This window comes from Eublepharis macularius, chromosome 3 (genome assembly GCF_028583425.1).
Source record: "Eublepharis macularius isolate TG4126 chromosome 3, MPM_Emac_v1.0, whole genome shotgun sequence".
Taxonomy (NCBI): domain Eukaryota; kingdom Metazoa; phylum Chordata; class Lepidosauria; order Squamata; family Eublepharidae; genus Eublepharis; species Eublepharis macularius.
Genome location: NC_072792.1, coordinates 59580209 through 59601013, shown reverse-complemented (window position 1 = coordinate 59601013; position 20805 = coordinate 59580209). Strand labels below are relative to the sequence as shown.

The window sequence follows — 20805 nt, the reverse complement described above, 5'->3', positions numbered from 1 at the left end:
CTTTGTCAAACTTTATCTGGTGGGGAGAGCCCTGGTTATCAAAGGAATCCGCAACATTGGAAGTGGTTGTTCTCGGAGGTGCCGGAGGAGTCTCTTTTATTCTGCAACCGCAGACTAACGTGGCCACTCCTATGACCCATTACAGGGATGGACTGATCTGCATACCAGGGGGAGATGTTTGCATCCACATATTGGAAGGAGTTGTTTGAATCCACCCTGCACCCACCACGCGTTCAAAACCTATGAAAAATGTATCCTTTGTGCCTACTTGCATCTGCCAAATAGTCCAGTGATTCATGAAATGTGCTTCAATTACATCGGTTATGTCAATAGTTTTGAACGGACACTATTTGATTATGTGACCACAGACTAAAACTGATGACTTATCTGGATCTATGAATCCACATATCAATGACTCGGTGAATGTTTCCCTACTGACTTCCATACGTGATGTGGGATTGGTACTGTCGCGCCTGATCTGAGCCGCGTGATCAGAAACACCACACCAAACTCTGCCTCAAGTTTTCCTTGGAATAGTCATACTTACTTCTTGATAGACATAGAGATTGTATTCCCAGCATACTACGATAGATCTCGGCAATATCAGCGGATTGGTCTTTATTTGGCATCATGTCACGCAAACCTCCCGCTGAAGTATCACCTGCAAAATTCAAGTCAGTCAATATTTTAGGCAGATATTGAAGTGTCACCCAGCAAAATAAATCAGCGAAAAATGTATCTCCACTCAAATGTGGCATAGCTAAAACGTGCCTGGGGAAAATGAGAGAACTGGAGTTCCCTCTGCATCCTCGGTTCTGCCTTCCTCAACGGCGTTTCTGTCCTCATCCTCAGCATCAGAAGAAGTTGTTTCCACAATTATGCGAAGTTTGTGCTCAGCGCTCATGGCATACTTTCTCACTGCGGCACCACTGTGTGTTGCTAAAGAAGCTAGAAAGAGAAAAGGTTTTGTTAGAAATTTCCAGAGGAATCCCACATCTGAAGGTTGTGCAAGTGTTGGCAAGGCTGTAGTTTGAGCCTAGGCTTGATATCTTTAGAGCCGCAGTGTGTTTTGTTCAAGGAATGAACTGATCTCCTCATCACCACATGTTGGGCATTGTTTACGTTCACGATTATGAAGGATGGAAGATAAGTCACCACTTTGGGTTATCAAGACTTTGGACTGCTGATACAGAGACAATTTTTTCTGCCAGAGAAACCGCGCAGAAGATAACAGCCTTAGGCACAGGAAAAAACAAAGGAAACAAGATAATGGGAACACTGCTAAACACCCTTGAAAAATAAAGGCTGAAATTGTTTTCTAGTGATGAGAGCTATATCAAGAGATCGTGTTCACTTCACGTACCACTCAAGAAACGTTGACAAGGTGTTAGTTGTACTCCTCTCACCTTCAAAGGAGTCATCATGGAGAACAAATATGTTTTGTTTTCGCTGAGAGTGGATCTGGTTACCTTGATGGTTTTTTTCCCAGGCAATAGTGCTTTGATTGGCAAAATAATGGCCATTCATTCCTGCAGAATCTCATGCAATCCCACAATTTTCAGAGCAGCTCTTGATGGCACGTGTGAACCACACAAAAAATTACCTGAGGTACTCGGTTGTGGAGATACATCTCCGGGCATTATGGTTTCAGGAGCAGTCATGTCATCAGTTGCTTCTTCGTGACTATTGCCGGAAGATATAACGATTACGGTTTCTTCAGTTTCTAGGCGATGAGATCCACTGTCATCTGTTCTTTCTCTCTCTGAAGCTAGTGATTCAATACAGCAGAATTCCAATTAATGATCTTGTTATTGGTACATGGAATACACCACTCACTTCTCAAAGTACTTGGACAAGAAAGCAAATTTTTAAAATTGCACCATTTTCTGATCTGATGACGGATCAAAAAACAAATTAAAAATGGTGGCTGTGTTTGGAGTTCATGACTTCCTAAGAATCCTGTCGATGGTTTTTGAATTAGTTTGCCATGGGTAAACTCTAGTAAGCTAACAATCACATAAAAAGTTAAACTTACCTTGAGGAAATGCTGCTGTATTGATTTTTGCTGGGTCTTCAGTTGTCACTCCAAGAGGTGCATAGGCTTGCGCATCAGATTCTGCTGCACTTGATGATTCCACTGCAACAGTTTCTGAATTCTCATCATCCTCAGATGAAGTTTCTTCAATCTTGACTGCTCTTTCACAGATAATCTCTGAAATGAAAAATCATTTGAACAATGGTAAAAAACGGAATGATCGCCCTGATAATGTTTCCCTTTGCTTACTTTGCTTTTTATGATCCAGGCATTCAGTTAAGGGGATCAAACAGGATGCATAGCATAAAAGTGGTGACCGGGGGAATTGCATATTAACATGAAAGATGCTTTTGAGGAGATGGTATTTCTCTAAGAACACTCTATGGCTTTCCAATCGTGACAAATAATTCGAAGATTAAAATTAGAGCGTGACAAACAGAAGGTTGACTTCAAAAAACACCCATTTGTTAATGAGGAATGAAGTCTCTTTGAGAACATGCCACTAAAAAGGTGTCATTAAACATGGGGGACTTGCATGGTCCGCCATGGAACGGGGGGGGGGGGTTCAAAAAACTCACCATCATGAGGTCTTTCTTGACATCGAGGCCTCCCTGCCGCCTTCCAGATTAGCATCATCGCGTTGTGCACCCTAATTCTACGACTGCTTCTAGGAATGCATTGCAGTGCCTCCATTGATGAAATGAAATCGGACTTCAGTTTTTGGAATTTGCTTCGACACTGGTTGGCCGTTCGATGAAAGCCGCGACTGCGTAGCACTCTTGAAAGAAATCGATAGATGCCGCGGTTGCTTGATTGCGTGCTGGCCATTAACCGAGATGCATGCCCACTCCTCCGAACAACCCTCAGAAGAAGAGATACCTCCTCCACTTCCCAGACATTTCCACGACGCCGGGAAATCATTTTGCACCAAGTGCACTGCGCCACACACAAATTCCAAAAAGTTCTCTCAAGAGTGATTGGTCTCCCATTTCATCCGCCCGCCCCCTCAACGATTTTAGCCAATCGTCTTAGTGCCCGCCAAAAACATGGAATGTTCTCAAGTAAAAATTTATTTTGGTGGACAGATCAAGTAGAGGCTTATGATAATTTCTCAGAAGCGTGTGGACTTGTGACTGTGACATTGAAGTGTAATTTTGTTTAATTCGTGGTGAACACAGATAAACCATTTTAAAAAAAAATCTAGGACAAGATTTCCTACCCTACCGCACCATTTTTTACTCTTTCGTGGATGGATGAACGTGAAACTCGAGTTCTTTTCCATCACGTGACTAGTAAAGGGGAAAGAAATTGTGGGAACCGAACAAGACAGTGGTGCGTGTGCGAATTGACAGGGCAAAGAATCACACAACGCTTTAGACTGACTGCATTCCTTGTGCTTGAAAAAAACGGGACCAAGTACTTTTTTTTTAATAAAACAAAGCGCTACTTCACAAAACATACATACCGCTATTTATTTTTTCTGATAGGTGTTTCAGAGTCAGGAAAACTGGACTGGGGAGGGGGTCAACACATCAATCCACTGTAATCCGCCCCTCTTAATTTTGCTCCATCACATGTGTAGTCATCGCTTTAGTTCGACATTTGAGTGGAAGAACTGGTCAATCTGCTCCTGCAAGTCTACTCTATGCTCTTTGCCCTAAAAGACACAAGCACAACTATCCCTAGCAAATGTCCTTCCTCCCCTCTAGGAAGTCATGATTTTTCTCCCGCCAAAAATGTGGCCACGATGATAGGCTGGCCAACTTGGGCGGGAGTTTTCCTTGGAACTGTGCGTTCTCCACTCTTGTGAACACATTTCTCTCACGGCATACTTTGGAATTGCGGAGGATTTTTTGAGCCCGATTTTATTCTGCTGAATTATGTCTGCGGTCCGAGCATTGGCACTGGCCTTGCTTCACATCATCTTTATCTATATTCAGCGATCGATCGATGCCTGCAACAGTTACTGGATGCGAGTGGTTAGAAGAAGGAGAATGCTTAGGAAATCACTTGCACTGAGGTGCATACCTCCGCCTTTATGGAGAACAAGGAGAACAGCAATGAACAGAGCACGTTTTCTCGCTGTAGCCGGAATCAGAGTCCCCCGTCGCTACTGGATTTATCCCCGTAGCAGGGACTGGTGGGACAATTTCGTCACTGCCATATGGGATGACCAGCTGTGGATTGAAAATTTTCGTATGACCAGGGAGACTTTCAATGAATTGGTTCATTCCATAGGGCACCGACTTTCCCGTCAGCGCACCAGACTTCGCAATCCAATCTCTGTGGAGATGAGAGTCGCCATAGCACTTTGGTATCTTGCCAACTGTTCGACTTACCGTCAATGCATGAACCAATTCGGAGTGGGTATTTCAACAGTGGCAGGAATCGTCTTGGAGGTCTGCTTGGCGATAGAATTGGAGCTACTCAGTAGAGTCGTGTGCCTTGGACCTGATGTGGCGAGGGTGAGTACGCACTCATCTCCCAGAGTAACAGTCTCCATTCAAACTGTACTGGTCAAAGATTACAATTTGAAGCACAAAAAACTATGTTGCTGACATGTAGGCAATGAGCTGCACCTTTAAACCAATTTTATCGTGCCATGAGCTTTCGAGAGTCGCGGTTCCCTTTTTTCTTGTGCGTTTGAACAAGCGAACTGTGATTCTCAAAAGCTTGAGCTACAGTAAAATTTGCAAGTGCTGAGGGTTCTACTGTACTCTTTTTTATTTCACTAGTACAGACTACGGCTAACTCCTCTGGATTCTGGAGATGTGAGACTGCCTCAGCGCTGTAGTGAGAAGATTATGAATATAGGCGGTGGGAGAAAGAGGGGATTCTCTCTAACAGCAATCTTGTTTTTTTCTCTTTCATTGCAGATTATGTCTGGATTTCAGAAACTTGGCTTTCCTCATTGCATTGGTGCAGTTGATGGCACCCATGTTGCCATTTGCAAATTTAAAGGCCGTGGACGGGAGTACATCAACCGCAAGAAATTCAATTCCATTCTCATCCAGGGCACGGTGGACCATACTGGAAGATTCATTGATGCAGAGGTTGGCTGGAGTGGGCGGAACCATGACGCCTTTGTTTTTGTGAATTCTGCAATTTGTACGGCAATGGATGCGGGGGTGTTTGTGCCAGGCAACCCCAGTCTTACAATAGAGGGTGTAACCGTGCCACCACTCATCATATCTGATGCAGCCTACCCCATGAGAAGGTGGCTGATGAAGCCCTTCAATAGGCCCCACACTCCCGCAGAAGCATACTTTGACCGCTGCCTCACCAGAGCTAGGACCATAGTGGAAAGATGTTTCGGACGTTTGAAGGGGCGCTGGAGGTGTTTGAGGTCACAGCTTATGGTTGCGGAGGAGAATGTGACCTGCATAGCTACCGCGTGTGTGGTGCTACATAACATTTGTGAATTGAAAGGTCATGGCATTCCAGAGGATGATTCTCCCGTGAGGCCTGTGGAGGTGGATGAGGAATCTCTTGAACTCCCTGTGGGAGACAGAAGGCACCGGGAGGAGGGGAAGTTGGTGCGCGATGCCCTTGCACGCCACATGTTTCGAAACAGAGAAATCTAACAATATAAAAAGCTCTTCAGTCTGATTGTGAAAAAATCTGTGGTTGAACTAAGAAACGATTGTTGCATGTTCAGAGGTTGGACTCACGGTTTCAAAAAATGTTTCTTGTTGGTTTTGCCTTGATTGGATGTGTCATGCATTCAGTTGCAAGTGCTGGATTCCTATGAAACATGGTTTGTTAGAAAGCTTTGTTTAGAGATTCAATGATGATCTAATGAGTGAATTCTCATTGTTCCATTCCTGTTTTGAAATAAATTTTTATAACATCATGGTAAGAAATGTTCTGTTCGGTGGGCATCAAGTGAGCAGGAGGGGTTTCCACAAAGAGGGAAAGTGAAAAAAAGGGTTCATCATTGCACAGCCCAGGGGTGCCAAGATGGTCAGCACACTGTTGAATGCTAGCTTATCCGTGTGAAACAGCATCAGATCCACAAACACCCTCCCCCAACGTCACACTTCCACAGTGTTCCCTGCGATGGGAACCACCTACAGAACAAAGGAAAAATGACAACTACACACCAAAGTACTCTATTATAAAAAAACCATTCTCTCCTTCAAACTAAAATTGAGAAGGACAGTGTGAGATATAACACAGGCAGTACATAACACAACTAACCACACTGTGCAGAATTAAACCAAACTCTATCACGGGAAATAAAAAAAATTATTTCTTTGAGGTCTTTCGGGTTCCCATTTGGTGGGCACAACAGGACACGAAAGCAGCCTACAACACCAAATAACACAAATAGCATGCACAAATTCTGCCAGCAATTTTGATCGGGGGATTATTGTGTGTGAATTACGTAGTGTTATCTCTCTGGTTGAGGGAATGCTGTCACGGCCTTAGGTCTGCACCCACCGGTTTTTATATTCAAACAAGTGACATAAAAAATCCTTTCTTATAGCAATTGTGTTTTGGGTTGTTCTGTAAGGTGAAGTGACTTGTGCCCTATTTTCCCCTATAATAATAATAATAGCATTCAATTTATATACCGCCCTTCAGGACAACCTAATGCCCACTCAGAGCGGTTTACTAACTGTTATTATTCCCCCAAAAAAGTCACCCTGTGAGGTGGGTGTTGCTGAGAGAGCTCCAAAGAACTGTGACTCGGCCAAGGTGACCCAGCTGTCTTCAAGCGGAGGAGTGGGGAATCACAACCAGCTCTCCAGATGCCCTTTGGTGTTCTCCCCCACCACCAATGTAGACGGTGTCTGGTCTACCGCACAGTTAAAGGCACGAAGTTGTGTGGCACGAGAACCGCCCTTCGAGGTGGAACCAAATGCCCCCCCCTCCAGGTTGGTTTGCCTTGGTGCTTGCTTGGGGGGTTGGAGGACAGGTAGGAAACGTTCCCCTGATGTTACTGGGCATCTTTCATGCAATATTCCTAACCCCAGAACGACCAGCCTCTCTTATTTTCAACGTGGGAGATGATGGAGAAAGAGGGTGCCAAGAACAACATATTTTTGAGTCCATTAAAAGGACCACCCAACCGGCATCTGCCTGAACCATGTTAGAGGAAGTTAGGACAGGTGGGAGCAGGCACCATGAAAGTTGGCAGCATTTTGATTACAAAAGGCCACCCTGAACTACCTGGGAAGATGAATTCCTTTTTCTCCATATAGAAACATGGATATTGTTTGAAGAATGGGGCACCTTGTTTTGGAGTCCGTAAAATCTTTATGAAATTCATGTGGAGACGGAAGGGAAGGTCTCCAACGGTTTGTGTTGGATTTGGTCGGAAACCCCCCGCCCCAAGCTCTGCTAACTCTGGCAGAAGGTTTCGGAATCGAGATTCTAGCCAGTAAGCTGGTTCTGTGGTGTCTTTCCGTGTCAGTGTTCCCCAAATACTGACAAGAATTCCTGATTCTTAAAACCAAATATATACAGCTGAGACAGGCGTCCCCTGCACACCCCTACTATTATCCCCGAAATATTTCCAGCTCATGTTTTGAGTTGCATTGTTCAGCAATCCGATGTACGCATGAACCTTTTCTTCCTTATCAAGCATTTCGGCGAAGGTGGGAAACATTTGTATTTGAATTCGCCCCTGCACTCATGCTGTCTGTAGAAATGGCCAACCTTTATTTTGGCGGAATTTTTTTTTTGGAAAAAAAAATTGCTCGCAATGATTAACCCTGACACAGCCAATCAGAGACGTTTATTTGGGTCGGAATATGATGTCTCTGACAAATCAGGATTGGCCTCTTCGACCGGGGAACCCAGGACTACAGGAAATAGACATGCCACCACGGAGAACTAGGGGCACCTTTTGGCAATTTGAGGAGGTGTCCCTGCTTCTGAAAATTGTTCTGCGTCTTGGTTTTGCAGCCGATTTTATGTCGAGCGCACACCAGCGCAACAGGGGGGCGTACCATGCCATTGCTAGGAAGCTGACTGATGCTGGTTATAGCCGAAATGCCAACCAGTGCAGGACCAAATTTAAAAGGCTGAAATGCGAGTTCATGGCATCCCTTACGGCATGCCAAGGCATCCCAAGCTGCAGCGGGCGGATCCCACACCATCACTCAATGATGCGTTTGTGGATAGCTGCTGGGAGACCACGCTGGGAGGATCGCCACCATGAAGGTAAATGTAGTACTGTGGGATGTTTATTTTGTGAAGGCACACCTCTAAAAATGTTTTCACCATGCTTTAAGTGAGATGGGGCCCCCCTTGCACCATCATCAAACACCGGGTCTTCCCCCCCCCCTCACCCATCCCAATCCCCTCACTAAGATGGAAATGTATGTTGGTACAAGGCACCAATTTCCTGAATGAGAGGAATGTTGGATGGAAGTTTTCAAGGAAAAACCCCAGAACAGGCATGCTGTGTTGGGATCAGCACATGGAACACAGGAACACGTGGCACTGAACGGCACTGGGACTGTGCCCTGTCCTTGAAGACTATCCCACCATGTTTAAAAGTTGTTTTGTTTCTGTTCTTTGGGAAAGGTTTATGGTTTATGTCAGCACATATTTTTAATGTGTTCTCTTAAAGATGACTTGGCTACTGTGCGGTAAGTAAAAACAGCATTCCACACACCTCAGCCCTTATCATTCCTCCATGGGTATTCCCCCCCCTCCCTGCCCAAGATCCCAAACCGGCCTTCTAATCTAAACGGCATTCCCTAAATCCCTACACATGATACAGCATCGGTTGCCTAGGGTGATCAGCATTTCAACATTCCCTTGCCCCATTTTTTGAATTAGTCAGAATTCCTTGTTCATAACATTTCATCAATACTGCTCTTACTGATGTTTTAATTCTCTTCATGTGTTTCTCCAGCAACATCATACAGACATGAGGGGGAGGAGGAGCCCACGGAGGAAACAGGCTCAGAGGTGACCGTGCCAATGGATGAAATGGCCTTGCAACCCAGTTCTGAGGCAGTGAAGCAAGAAGAGGGAAACTGCTCCGAGTTCAATGAAGAAGTCACACCTCAGCAAGCAGTGATTCCACCAGAACAGCTGACTGAGCATTCAGGTACACAAATGGAACTAACTACACCGTCATTCTGCCACATGTTAAACACGTGCTCTGTAATGACAATGAACAAAATTAAATCAAGTTCTCCAAACCCCCTTTTCAGGTGACCCCTGTGAGGAATGCATTCAAGCGCGGTGTCCACTACACACTGTAAATGTGCCTTCTTCATCTTTGGCAAGGGAACAGCCCCTTGAGATACTGGAGACTGTTCACAAGGCAGTGGGAACATGCCTCAGCTGCGGTAAGTAACCATCAATGACTTACTACGTTTGTGAACACAGAAGTGGCCACTCTGCGCTTACACCTTTTGTTTCCACAGCAAAGAAAACCAACAGAAGGATGGACAGCCTGCAGGCCTTGGTGAAGAAGCTAGAAAACAATGTGAGGAATTTGAATGAGGAGAACAAGAAATTGAGGTCCGACATTGATAATGTGCTGTCAAGGTTTAAGGAGATGTAGAAAAGATTTATTTAACATGCATGTTAGTTAAGTGTCCATATGATGCCTCACATGTAATCTTTCAAGTTTTGAAAAGAATAAAAAACAAATTTAAAACTGTGTAGTTTCTCCCATGGGTCAACATTTCAAACAACCGTGGTCAAAAAATAGATCTGGCAAACCGCACCTGGATTGCGGTGGGAAACAAAAACCAATTTTTTTCAATGGCCATTGTCAACCCCTCGCCAACATCGAAAAACACAATTACAGCTGTGACAAACATAATTTCAACAGCAATGATACGTGTGATATGCAGATTCCAACCCAAATGCTGCACCGGAAAAACATGTGGGGCTCAGAGGGATGGATCATATCTTTCTCTCTTTTTAATGATCCGAGCCCTTTTTCTTAGTGGTGCCTTCTCATGATCGTTATCGCGTGTTTTGCTGTTGGCATTTTGGGAAGTTTCTGCAACCGGGCCTGCTCTTTGCTCCCTGACAAAGAGTTCAGTCAAGGAGCTGAGGGCACCGACAGCCCTATTAAGCCCCTCCATATTTTGTGACTGTGCCTCAATAAAAGCCCTACGATCCTCTCTTGCCTCCCTGATAATGTCCTCGTGCCATCTTGTCTCTGATTCCATGGCTGCACGCCAATGGCTGGTTGCCTCCAGAATTTCTCCACGTTCCTTTCTGTTGTTTTGTTCCTCCCTCTGTGCCTGAGATAGCATTCTCTCTGCAACGTTGGTGAGGACAGAGACGCGCCTGGTTCTGGTGCGCGCCTTTTCTAAGCGTGTAGCAGGAGACAGTTGTGCCGTGGGGACCTGCGGTTGTTCCACTGCTGGTGGATTGTTCAGATCTCCTGTTGGAAAGGACAGTGGTTATGCAAGTAGTAGTTACAAAGGAGTTTGCGGAGGTCACAATTTCAGCTCTTTCCTACCTTGCGGATCCTCTGCACCCTGTCCTGTCACCTCCGGGAACTCCTCTATCTGAGTTAAATCTGGATCTTGGAAATAAAAGATTTGGTTGTAAAATGAATGAGTTGATCTTCTTCATTCATGCTCACAGAAGTCTTCTTGACATCAGCAGAACGATGTTTACACCAATATTTTCCATGGTAGCCCAACCCCCACAAACAGATAATTATTTTGAGACTATAGCCATGTTTCTCATGGAGCGGAGCATACCAGGGCTCATTGGGAGGGCAGCATTGATTGTTGACCACAAGCACCCCACTCTATCTGCATCTTACCGTCTGCGGCATTTTCATCCTCTGGATCGGTCATGTCCATTGGGGGGGCTTCTCCGATTGATGTTTCTTGTTCTGTGGAAGAACCTGCAGTAATTGAAAACAAGTGATAGGCTGGTAAACAGTTAATGTACCATGGTTCTCCAGGGGGGGGGAAAAGGGAGGTGACGTTACAGACCATTGTCAGGTGTGGATTAATGCTTGGTGGAAGATAACCCAACCACCTTTGGGATACCTTGCACATGGCTGATCAAGGTGAAGTCCCCCTCTCCTTTCACAGAGCCCTTCTCTGCTGAAACCTGCGCCAGCCCCAGTAAAAAACAACGTTTCCCACCGCTAGCTTGCCTTGAGAAGCGGATTTCCACAATATTGGTTATACGTCCCCATAGGCAGAATAAACAACACATCCTTCCACGCACAAAAGTTAAATCAGGGAAATGCCCCCCCACTTGCGCCTCATCCCTCTCCTGCAGTGATAACCCAAACACAATCAATCCGTTGAGCATATCCCCGAAATCCTAAGCAGAAGGAAAAAATGCCCCTGAGACTCCGGGAAAGTTCTGCCCAGGCGGGGCACACTGGAGGGCACAGCGAACCCACCCCAACCAAGGACCAGTCATGTCGGTCAAAACTGCATGCTCACCTGAATCATTGGGAGTGGAAGCGGGGACCGCCTGAAGATGTAGAGTGACCATTGGATGTGTGAATAGTTCCTCTGATCCCTCCCATGGAGCGGGAACGCCATGGTTCGACCGATCTTCCCCCATGGGGTCGGCATTGCTCACCGACTGCAGGTTAAGACTTCTTGCCACCCTTTGTGGCCGTATGCTTGCATCCCCTCTGAAAATTCTTGCAAGCTGTGCATAGAAAGGGCATGTTGCAGGGGCATTTCCCGATCTTCCATTGTGTGCCGCGACCCTCTTGTACTCCTGTCTCAAAGCTTTTGTTTTTGTCCGGCATTCGAGTGCGGTTCTTGCATGGCCTCTCGCCACCATCTGCTCTGAGATGCGCTCGAAAACATCAATGTTCCTGTGACAGAGCAATAGTGCCTCTTGCACCTTCTCCTCACCCCAAAATTCAATGAGGTCCAATGTCTCCTTCTCCCTCCAGGAGACCCCTCTCCCACTGGTTGGTTTTAGTGCAGCCATTTCCTTGAGCAACCGTTGAGCAGTGCACGGAGGTGGCACAGATCGCAGGAGTTGAATTTCCCGCCCAGCAAATAATGGCACCCCATTGGTCCACAAAAATCACGTGATCCCAGAAGGGGTGAGTTTGAACCTCGTTTGAGGGCACCACCCACTGCCCCAACCCCATTCCCATCCCGAAAAAAGGAGTCAAAATATGTAGAACACACAAGTGGAGATGTCTCAATGCACCTTTGCATCCACAGAACGCAGAAACGTTATGGCCAATTTTATTTTTCATTACTGGAAAATGTCGATGGTGGTTCCTGATTGAATTGTCAAAATGCAGAGAGTTTTGAGTGGAGAGGGGTTGTCACTGAAACGTTTGGTTCATCATGACCACAATCGCTCACCGCTAGGCAAACATTTTTTTAAGGGGGGGGTTGGAAATGTGAGGCGCGTAACACGAACTTATCAGGATGCAAAAGACGGGGAGAGAAGAATAGAGATGGCACCAATGGAGATGTACCGCTGATGTTTAGGTAGCGGGGAAAAAATGGCGGACGAAGCATTTGGGGAGCTGGAGATGCAGACCAATCAGCTTCCGACGACAAGACTTAGCGGGGGGAGAGAGAAGCAAAAGAGGGACAAAAGTGTTCACACTGGGATTTATCGGATCAGCATTGAGTTGGCAGCGGATTATGGGAAAATTCGCGGTATGTCCGCAGTGAGAAAAATCGGGGATAACCCGGACTGACAGCGGCTCTGCGTCCCATGGATGCCTTGCTAATGTGAAAACTCTGAAAACATGGGATGCAAACCAGGGACAGATACGCTGCTAAGTGTGAGTGTGAAATAACTCAAAGTCAGCATGTCATGCTACTTCATGTCTGCCCATTACTCCACCACCAAAGCTCCCAGAGGATGAGGTGGTGGCCTAGCATCCCTGCTGCTTCCCCCTCTCCTTTCACACGAACCATGATGAAGGAATCGTAGTTTTAAGATCAACTCCAATTAACAATGATTTAGGAATGTGCATAGCTTACCTAGTTTCTTTTTCACTATCTAGGGCATAAAATCCGGAGGAAACTCTGTTTAAGGATCCTAGCTATGGAGAGAAAGCCAAGATAGCACCTTAAGTACATCTGTTCAGAATCCTACTCAGGTCTATTTGATGGGTCTTCCTCTCAGAAAAGTGTTCTCAGGATTGCTTTATAAATCCAGTTATGCATTCATATGTCACTGGTAACAGGAATTGGGCTCGACAACCCTGCTTAATCATGTTTAGCATAAGAAGCGAGGGAGAGACAAAGGGTGTGTTTGTATGCCTAGCAAAAGTCAGTGTTTGTACACATTTTTATTAAAGTTGTTAACCAGACATTTGAATGTGGCATGTCTCAGAGAATCAAATGCATGAATAAAAGAAAAGACTTCCAAATGGAATCAAGGAATCACCTTGAACCAAAATACAATAGATCCAATACAGAATGAATCAAGTACTTGATCTCCAACCCCTCCAAATATATATCAGATAGTAAGTTTGTATTTCTACCTGAATGATTTGGAATAAATAAACAAGTTCTTACTCGAATGTAGTTCCCTCAGGCAGTTTCCCCATACCTTCCCCAAACATAGCTTTTAATGATAAAAAGCTGTTTTCATTCTAGAACAGAGCAATAGACGCGTGTAAACAATCTGAGGTGCAAATGTAACTGTTCAGTACTTTTCATTTACTGCTGGATGAAGGGTAATAAAACACGCTTCTTTATAAACACTGGCAGCACATGCATCCATACTGAGAAAAAACAAACAGCCACATATGCATGGATGCAATACGGCTGAGCTCACATTCTGTGGCAGAGCCAAGCCACATATACGTGAAATACAATATGTGTACAGATAGCTTCTCCAACATTGAATCCAGCCATAGTGTAAGAATACTTGTAAAACTGCAGCCGTCTAAATAAAAAATATATCAAGACCTCTTTTTCAGTTCCCCCCTTGGCCATATTATCTCACAGATGTCCATGTTTATATCTACAGAACCTCTGGAGATACATCAGCAACATATGTAAAAGATATCAAGTTTTTTAGCTGCTTTTAGAAAAAACTCCAAGAAGGTATTTTCTGCATTCATTTTGGTCTAGATCAAATACATTTCTCTGTCTGAATTGTTTCATAAATATGCTTACTGTCATTATTTCACTTTTAACTTTTCAAATTCAATGGGACTTTCTTAAACTTTCCTTCAATTTCTCTTTTGGACTGCCTTTCCTACTTATTGCTTTGAGCTTGTCTTCATCAAGAACTGTTTCTGACTCTTTTGCTGTGGAACATCTGTGTACAACCACTGCCTTATCTTTTTCAAAATTTCTACAATCCACCTTCCCCGTACTCTTCTTCATACGCCTTCCAAGGCATGCAGTCCATTGATTTAGTGGCTTTGGGGGAAGCATTCCTTCTCCTTCTATCATTTCTGCATAGCCCATACAAGCAGCAGTTTCTTTTCTTTCACTTACCACTTGTCAATCCAAAGAAAACAAATTTGGCTGATATCGTCCACCCTAAATTTGTACTCTCATAATGAGAGCCCTACTGGATCAAATCAGTGGTCCTTCCAAACTAACATCCTATTTGAAACACTGATCAACTAACTGTCATGTTGGTCATGGAAGACCAAAAGGCAGGGCATAGAGACTTCTGATGCTGTTTCTTAGTACTGTTATTCAGAAGATTTCTGTCCCTGGATGTGGAGATTCCCTTTAGTCATCATGGCTAGTATTAATGGATGGACTATCTTCTAGTAATCTGTCCTTCCTGGATGAGAAAGATCTTGCCACTGTGATGCATGCCATGGTAATATCTAGGTTAGATTTCTGCAATGAGGTCTAAATGGGCCTGCGCTTGAATACTGTGTGGAGCAATCAGTACAGAATTCTGTGGCCAGAAAAGTTGATAGGAATGGGTCATATAGACTATATCACTCCAATCCTGTTCCATCTACACTGGCTCCCAGTTTGCTTCCAGGCCCAGTTCAAGGTGCTATTGACTTTTAAAGCCCCACATGGCTTGAGGCTGCCATACCTTAAGCCACCTTCTTCCATATGAACCTACCTGTCCACTCTTGTCATCTTTGGAGGCTTTGCTTCAGGTGACTTCTCCATTTGATACTAGACTGGTAGCCATCTGAGAAACGGCATTCTTGGTTGTCGCACCAAAAACCTTGGAACTTCATTCCCAGGGAGAATTGTCTGTCTCCCTCAATGAAGGGTGAACTGAACATTTTTCTGTTTTATTTGGTGTACCCCCAGAAAACTCTTATTGGCTCTCCTCTCTCGTTGTGTCTATTTTATTGTTAAATATATATGTATACATTTTAAATGTTTAAACATTTTAAATGTTCCTTTTCCTTGATGTTCACTACCTTGGGGACAGGGGCATAGAGTTTCCAATTTCCCAGGGGGGGGGCTGGGGCTGGGGCCGGGCCAGAGGTATTGCTATGCTAGTGACATCACAGGGAGGAGCCAATGACATCACAGGGAGGGGCTTCCATTGCCACCATCTATGGAGGCGGGGCCATGGGAGATTTAGGGAGGGGCTCCGCACAAATTTAGGGGGACCCAGGCACCCATGGGGACCCCCCTAACAATGCCCCTGAGCTGGGCCAAACCTAGGAAAATGTGGGAGTTGGTCAGTGGTTATAGTGCTATCTCAGCGATCTCTTGCTGTGTCCTGTTTTTGAAATTCACTTTAGGATAGTCACTTTATGATCTATAATTATACATACCATATGTATAGGACAAACTAATGGTCAAATTTGACACTAAGAAAGGCAACACAGAAAAACCTGTAAGGGAACATTTCTTAAGTTTTCCTGGATGTTCATTTACAGGAGTCTTGATTCTGCCTTATTCATAAGGGTGACTTAGTACTGAAATTTACTAAATTATAGCATTGCAGATGCTTTCGTTTGGTAAATGCATGGTTGAAGTCTGAACCAGGGCAGAATACAAAACAGTTGCTGTGCACTCGATTTCTGATCAGTGTACAGAGTGCAAAGTAGTAGCAAACTCCCATCTTCTCACTTTAAACTAATATCCTATAAGTGAGTACAAGCACATTTTGAGGCAATTCATAACAGTGCTAGTCATGACCCCAAAGAAAACTCGCAGTTATACTACCTAGGATTTTATAGACCTTGCTTTCTTAGCACACTGCTTAAACTCCACCTTAAAAGACATAATTAACTAAATCACAGCCTGGACACAGGGCAAAAGGAAATTTTTAAAAGGCCTCTGATCTGCACTCCACTCTTCCAATCTTGTTCATGCAGATAGGGCTTCTCATTGCTTCAGAGAGACAGTACTCGTTTTTAGTAATTGCCCTTTTCTGCAATACATACCACCTCTCCATTTAAACATGGAATGGAAATTGAAATTGCCTGGCAGGACCCTTTAAACTGCCCAAACCCCAGTCCCCCTACGCCCCCAGCCCCAGCCCAGCCCCACACTTACCTTATCCTGCAGTGCAGCATCCTTCCTCTCCTCCCAGGAAGGGCGGGAAGGCAGTTTTCGGCCTCTTCCACCTCCCTGGGGGCCTGCAGGGCAATGGAAGAGGCTGGAAACGGCCTTCCTGACCCTCAAATGGCTGCCGTAGCAGCCATTTGAAGGGCAGGAAGGCCATTTTCAGCCTCTTGAAGGGCAGGAAGACTGCTGGGGTTTGGGCAGTTTAAAGGGCTCTGACAGGCAGGCCCCTTTAAACTATCAGCTGGCAGGCGGCGGGGGTGGGGGGGAGACTTGCTGCAGCAGGAACCTTAAAGGGGTAGTTTAAATGGCCATTTAACTGGGGAAATGGCCATTTAAACTGCCCCTGTAAATACGACCCAACGAACAAGCATACAGTCCATGGAAGTTCTGTGGAAAGGAACTTCCATGACCCCTGGTTTGCAAACCCTGAACCAGCCTGGTTCGTGGGTTTTTTGGGGTTGTATTTAGGTTCGTGCCCATCTCTACTCCTGAGTAGTAATCTACACATCAAAGGGCAGTAAAGGAATAAACAGTAAACAGATGCTCTGACCAGTCTGACCGGTCTTCTAACTCTCTGGTTTCTCCCCCTCTGAAACCTGAGGAATGGGACAGCATTAGAAGTGGAATCTTCTAACATTCCCTGAATGTAAATTGTAGCCATGCACTTATATTGCACTTATATCCAACAGAGGTCTTGCAATCTGACTGTTGCTACATTGAAAATGGGTGGAGCCAGCCAGGATTAAGGACTAAGCTAATTAGTGTGTCATAGTCAAAGGTATTTTCAGGCAGTGTATAAATTATTTTTTATATAAAATTTATTTTTATAAATATAAGCAGAACAGAAAAAAGAAAATAAAAACAATAGCACAATTATAATTATGTCAAAAGAAAGAGTAAACATAGTATAACAAACAATATAAATAACTCATGTTTTTTATATCCAGCATATATCAATCCTTGAATGTGTTTTATGTCTGTCAGAAAAGAAAGTATAGTCTCCAATATTCAGATTTTTGATCCTACAAGCATCTTCCAATTGTAACATTTCCGTATAATTAAACACATTTTGGAGAAGATGGGGGGAAGTGAAGAGAGGGGAGAGACTTCTGAGGTAAATGCTCTCTGAATTTATGGCTGTCAAAATCTCACATGCTCTCTGGTCCTTTCTTTTATTTATGTAAACCGCTTCAGTCGCCCACAATGTAAAAGAGACACAAGCTTGGTTGACAGTTTGTAAGCTTTGTGTTCCCTTCATAGGATCAAAAATCTTTTAGACATTTTACCCACTGAAGCCATCATATACTATTTAAGATATTACTTCAAAAAATAGTTTCTTGATAGGAGGGGGAGAGAGCACATTTTGGGGAAGTTTGCCTTCTTTGTTTTTGTTTTTCCCACCTATCTTTTTCTTAGATCCATTACCCCATTCATGACTCCAAAGATCATTATCTTCTTGAAAATTGAAAATGGATTGGAAAAGATTTTCATAAAAACTTTCTCTTGCATTATTTGGTGCATATATTGCTGCTAGTGTGTAAATCTTGCCTTCCAGAAGCCTGATTTTCAAAATCAAATATCTTCTATCAGAGTCTCTTAATTCTTCTATAACATTTATTTGTAAATTGTTTATACAAACCACAATACCTTTAAAAATGATACATTCTTAATAAACACACTAATACATACATGCAAAAAACAGGAACACAGCCCCAAAGAATCATAGAAATTATAATATGATATAACAGGAAGGGGGGGACAATCCTGTGCTTCATCAGCTATTGTAACTGAGACCCTCATGTGAGATCTGAGGGGGCTTGAGCCCCTTAGCCCCCATGTAGTTCACTGGCTGCCTGGAGGGGGCTCAGCCCCCCTGGCCAAATCCAGGGGGGGCTCGAGCCTCTCAGCCCCCCCCCCATAGTTTACACCTATGCTTGGGGACTCTTTTGGGGTGGAAAGACCACACATATAAATGTTTTAAATAAACATCGACTAGACTACTGTAATGCACTCTACATAGGTCTCTGTTTGAAGTCAACTTGAAGATTCCAGTTGATGCAGAATGTCACAGCTTGGCTATTATCAGAGGTTATGCAGAGCATGCATATCATTTCATTCTGCAGTCACTCCATTTGCTACCCATCAGTTACCAGGCTCATTTCAAGGTTTTGGCTATCATATACCTGCATGACTGTCTCTCTCCCTATGTTCCACCACAGCAGATTTGCTCATCTGAACAGGGCCTTCTGCTGGTATCACCCTGCAAATGGGTAAAATCAACAGCTGCCCATACTCGTACATTCTCTGTTGTGGACCCCACCCTATAGAATAGTCTGCCTGATGGGCACCCACTCTCCTGGCTTTCCTCAAATTATGCAAAACTGCATTATTCAGAAGGGCTTTTTTTTACACAGATAGGAGGGCTGTACTGTAAGGAAATAGTTCAAAGAGGTGTGTTGGCAAAGGGATAGTTTTTTGTTTGCAATGCTCCCTAATTCTGTAATCTTAGTCCTATTGCATTATTCATTGGTTGCTTTAGGCTGTTTGCACGGTAAATATCTTTTAATATGCCTCGAGTCTCAGCAAGAAAGTCAGACTATCAATCAATCAATCAATCAATCAATCAATCAATCAATCAATCAATCAATCAATCAATCAATCAATCAATCAATCAATCAATCAATCAATACACAGTGTTACAGCAATATACCAGTATAGTCATATGTGCATTGGGTTCTGTAAATTCCCAACTTTAATTTTTAAAGTCTCTAGCCCCTTTTGTTGTGGAGATACGTGTTTTTTCTTTATATCTCTACAGGTAAAGGAACGAGAGACATATTTTATATTTAAAAAAATCAAAACTGGTATGTCAAGGGACCTTGTACACATGCGGCTATACTGTTATTTCATAATGCTATTCAATTGCTGATTTTTTAAAAAAAATTAAAAGCCACCTGGTGTGGGGGGTGGGGGAGGAATGAAGGATTGGCCACCAAGACAGTCAAGCCTCAAAAGAGTCCAGGAATCTGCCAGCTCACTCACCATTGTCCAGCGGTGGAGAAGATTTTTCCACCTTCGTTACCAGAGGTGGGGGAAAGGCTCCAGTTGGGACTATGCTGGTATGGTAAGTTTGGGGCCAGTTTAGTCCTTCATGATTTCAAATTTAAAGGACCATGAGTGGAGACCAGATCTACTCAAAACACTCCAAAAATTATGGGAGATAAATGTTTGTACCTCCCAGAATTTCAGGACTGAAACTACTCATTTCAGTAATTTCAGTTATAAAACATACACTTTCAGGTATAATTTTGGCTAATTGTCACATCTCAATTTAAACTAGTAACCAAAGTCTCTAGGCAGTCAAAATCCTATGCTTCTTCTCAAGTCTTTCTCTTCCCCCACCCCAAATTAATTCCTTTTCACAGCAAGATCCAACTTTAGCCTGAGCCTCTGTCCCCAGAATGACTCTAATCAAATTTGCCTGCCTGACACTTTCACTAACATTTTTATAACAGTTTTATCGTGCAGCATTTCATTACCATAAGAGATTCCTTGAATGGCCAGTTTTGAAACATGGAGTTATATTCCACAGGCAATTTTGGCAGTTCCTATAGCACTCAATCTGAAGGGGTGGTTCTCTTTCAGGATTGCGAAAGATATTTAAAGAACGTAATATTAACATAATATTAAGTTATATTAAGTTGCTTTGTTGCCTTGATATTGAGCCAGCTGGCATGGAAGCTCTACAACAAACCCTTGCTTTAACTGATTCCCCTAGAGCAATTAAAAACTTACCAACTTTTTAAAAATGCAAAAATTGCATTTTGCAGGTGTTTCAAGGAAGATACAATTAGCTTTTTGCTGTTGGATTCATCATAGAAAAGCTAGGGCTTGTTTGGTAAGTGAAATGAGGTTGTTTGACTTGCTATTATATTAAGCTATAGGATGGGAACATCATTGCATATGCTTGTTTAGCAATCTATGTGATGTTAACTTTGAGTAATGGAATAAATGAAACTGCTTCATAGAATCATAGAATCATAGAGTTGGGTCTTATAAACCATCTAGTCCAACCCCCTGCCCAGTGCAGGAACAACCTAAAGCACCCCTGACAAGTATTTGTCCAGCTACTGCATGAAGACTGCCAATGAGCAGGAACCCACCACATCCCTAGACAGCTGATTCCACTGCTGAATTACTCTTAACATGACGAAGTTTTTCCTAATGTCTAGCCATTACCTTCCCTCCTGTAGTTTAAACCTATTGTTTTGAGTCCTGTCCTCTGCTGCCAACAGGAACATCTCCATTCTGTTTTTTAAAATTTATTTTCAATTTCTATTCCGCCCTCCTTGAACTAGAAGGCTC

General features: G+C 43.7%; 3 protein-coding genes across 3 annotated transcripts; 1 reads left to right on the top strand and 2 right to left on the bottom strand.

Moving 5' to 3' along the window:
- Positions 1 to 375: 375 nt before the first annotated feature.
- LOC129325453 (uncharacterized) lies at positions 376 to 5604 on the bottom strand. The gene is made up of 4 exons (XM_054973103.1): positions 2614 to 5604; positions 2036 to 2212; positions 1604 to 1768; positions 376 to 948 (listed from the first exon to the last, which is right to left on the bottom strand). The coding sequence occupies exons 1-4, from the start codon at positions 2954 to 2956 to the stop codon at positions 761 to 763; spliced, it is 873 nt and encodes a 290-aa protein (XP_054829078.1). The 5' UTR covers positions 2957 to 5604; the 3' UTR covers positions 376 to 760.
- Positions 3916 to 5619, top strand: LOC129326214 (putative nuclease HARBI1). Its single transcript, XM_054974378.1, has 2 exons — positions 3916 to 4500; positions 4912 to 5619. The coding sequence occupies exons 1-2, from the start codon at positions 3916 to 3918 to the stop codon at positions 5617 to 5619; spliced, it is 1293 nt and encodes a 430-aa protein (XP_054830353.1).
- A 2732-nt stretch (positions 5620 to 8351) lies between these two features.
- Positions 8352 to 12761, bottom strand: LOC129325474 (uncharacterized). Its single transcript, XM_054973135.1, has 4 exons — positions 11434 to 12761; positions 10794 to 10877; positions 10482 to 10547; positions 8352 to 10403 (listed from the first exon to the last, which is right to left on the bottom strand). The coding sequence occupies exons 1-4, from the start codon at positions 11936 to 11938 to the stop codon at positions 9901 to 9903; spliced, it is 1158 nt and encodes a 385-aa protein (XP_054829110.1). The 5' UTR covers positions 11939 to 12761; the 3' UTR covers positions 8352 to 9900.
- Positions 12762 to 20805: the final 8044 nt, after the last annotated feature.

Excerpts from the sequence above, each read along its gene's own strand:
- LOC129325474 (XM_054973135.1), bottom strand. The coding sequence starts at position 11,938 with ATGGCTGCACTAAAACCAACCAGTGGGAGAGGGGTCTCCTGGAGGGAG. Across the intron at positions 10,878-11,433 it reads TTCCACTCCCAATGATTCAG|GTTCTTCCACAGAACAAGAA; the intron begins GTGAGCATGCAG and ends CAATTACTGCAG. Across the intron at positions 10,404-10,481 it reads GGGTGCAGAGGATCCGCAAG|GAGATCTGAACAATCCACCA; the intron begins GTAGGAAAGAGC and ends CCTTTCCAACAG.
- LOC129325453 (XM_054973103.1), bottom strand. The coding sequence starts at position 2,956 with ATGATTTCCCGGCGTCGTGGAAATGTCTGGGAAGTGGAGGAGGTATCT. Across the intron at positions 1,769-2,035 it reads TACAGCAGCATTTCCTCAAG|CTTCAGAGAGAGAAAGAACA; the intron begins GTAAGTTTAACT and ends TTGAATCACTAG. Across the intron at positions 949-1,603 it reads TCCACAACCGAGTACCTCAG|CTTCTTTAGCAACACACAGT; the intron begins GTAATTTTTTGT and ends TTCTCTTTCTAG.
- LOC129326214 (XM_054974378.1), top strand. The coding sequence starts at position 3,916 with ATGTCTGCGGTCCGAGCATTGGCACTGGCCTTGCTTCACATCATCTTT. Across the intron at positions 4,501-4,911 it reads TTGGACCTGATGTGGCGAGG|ATTATGTCTGGATTTCAGAA; the intron begins GTGAGTACGCAC and ends CTTTCATTGCAG.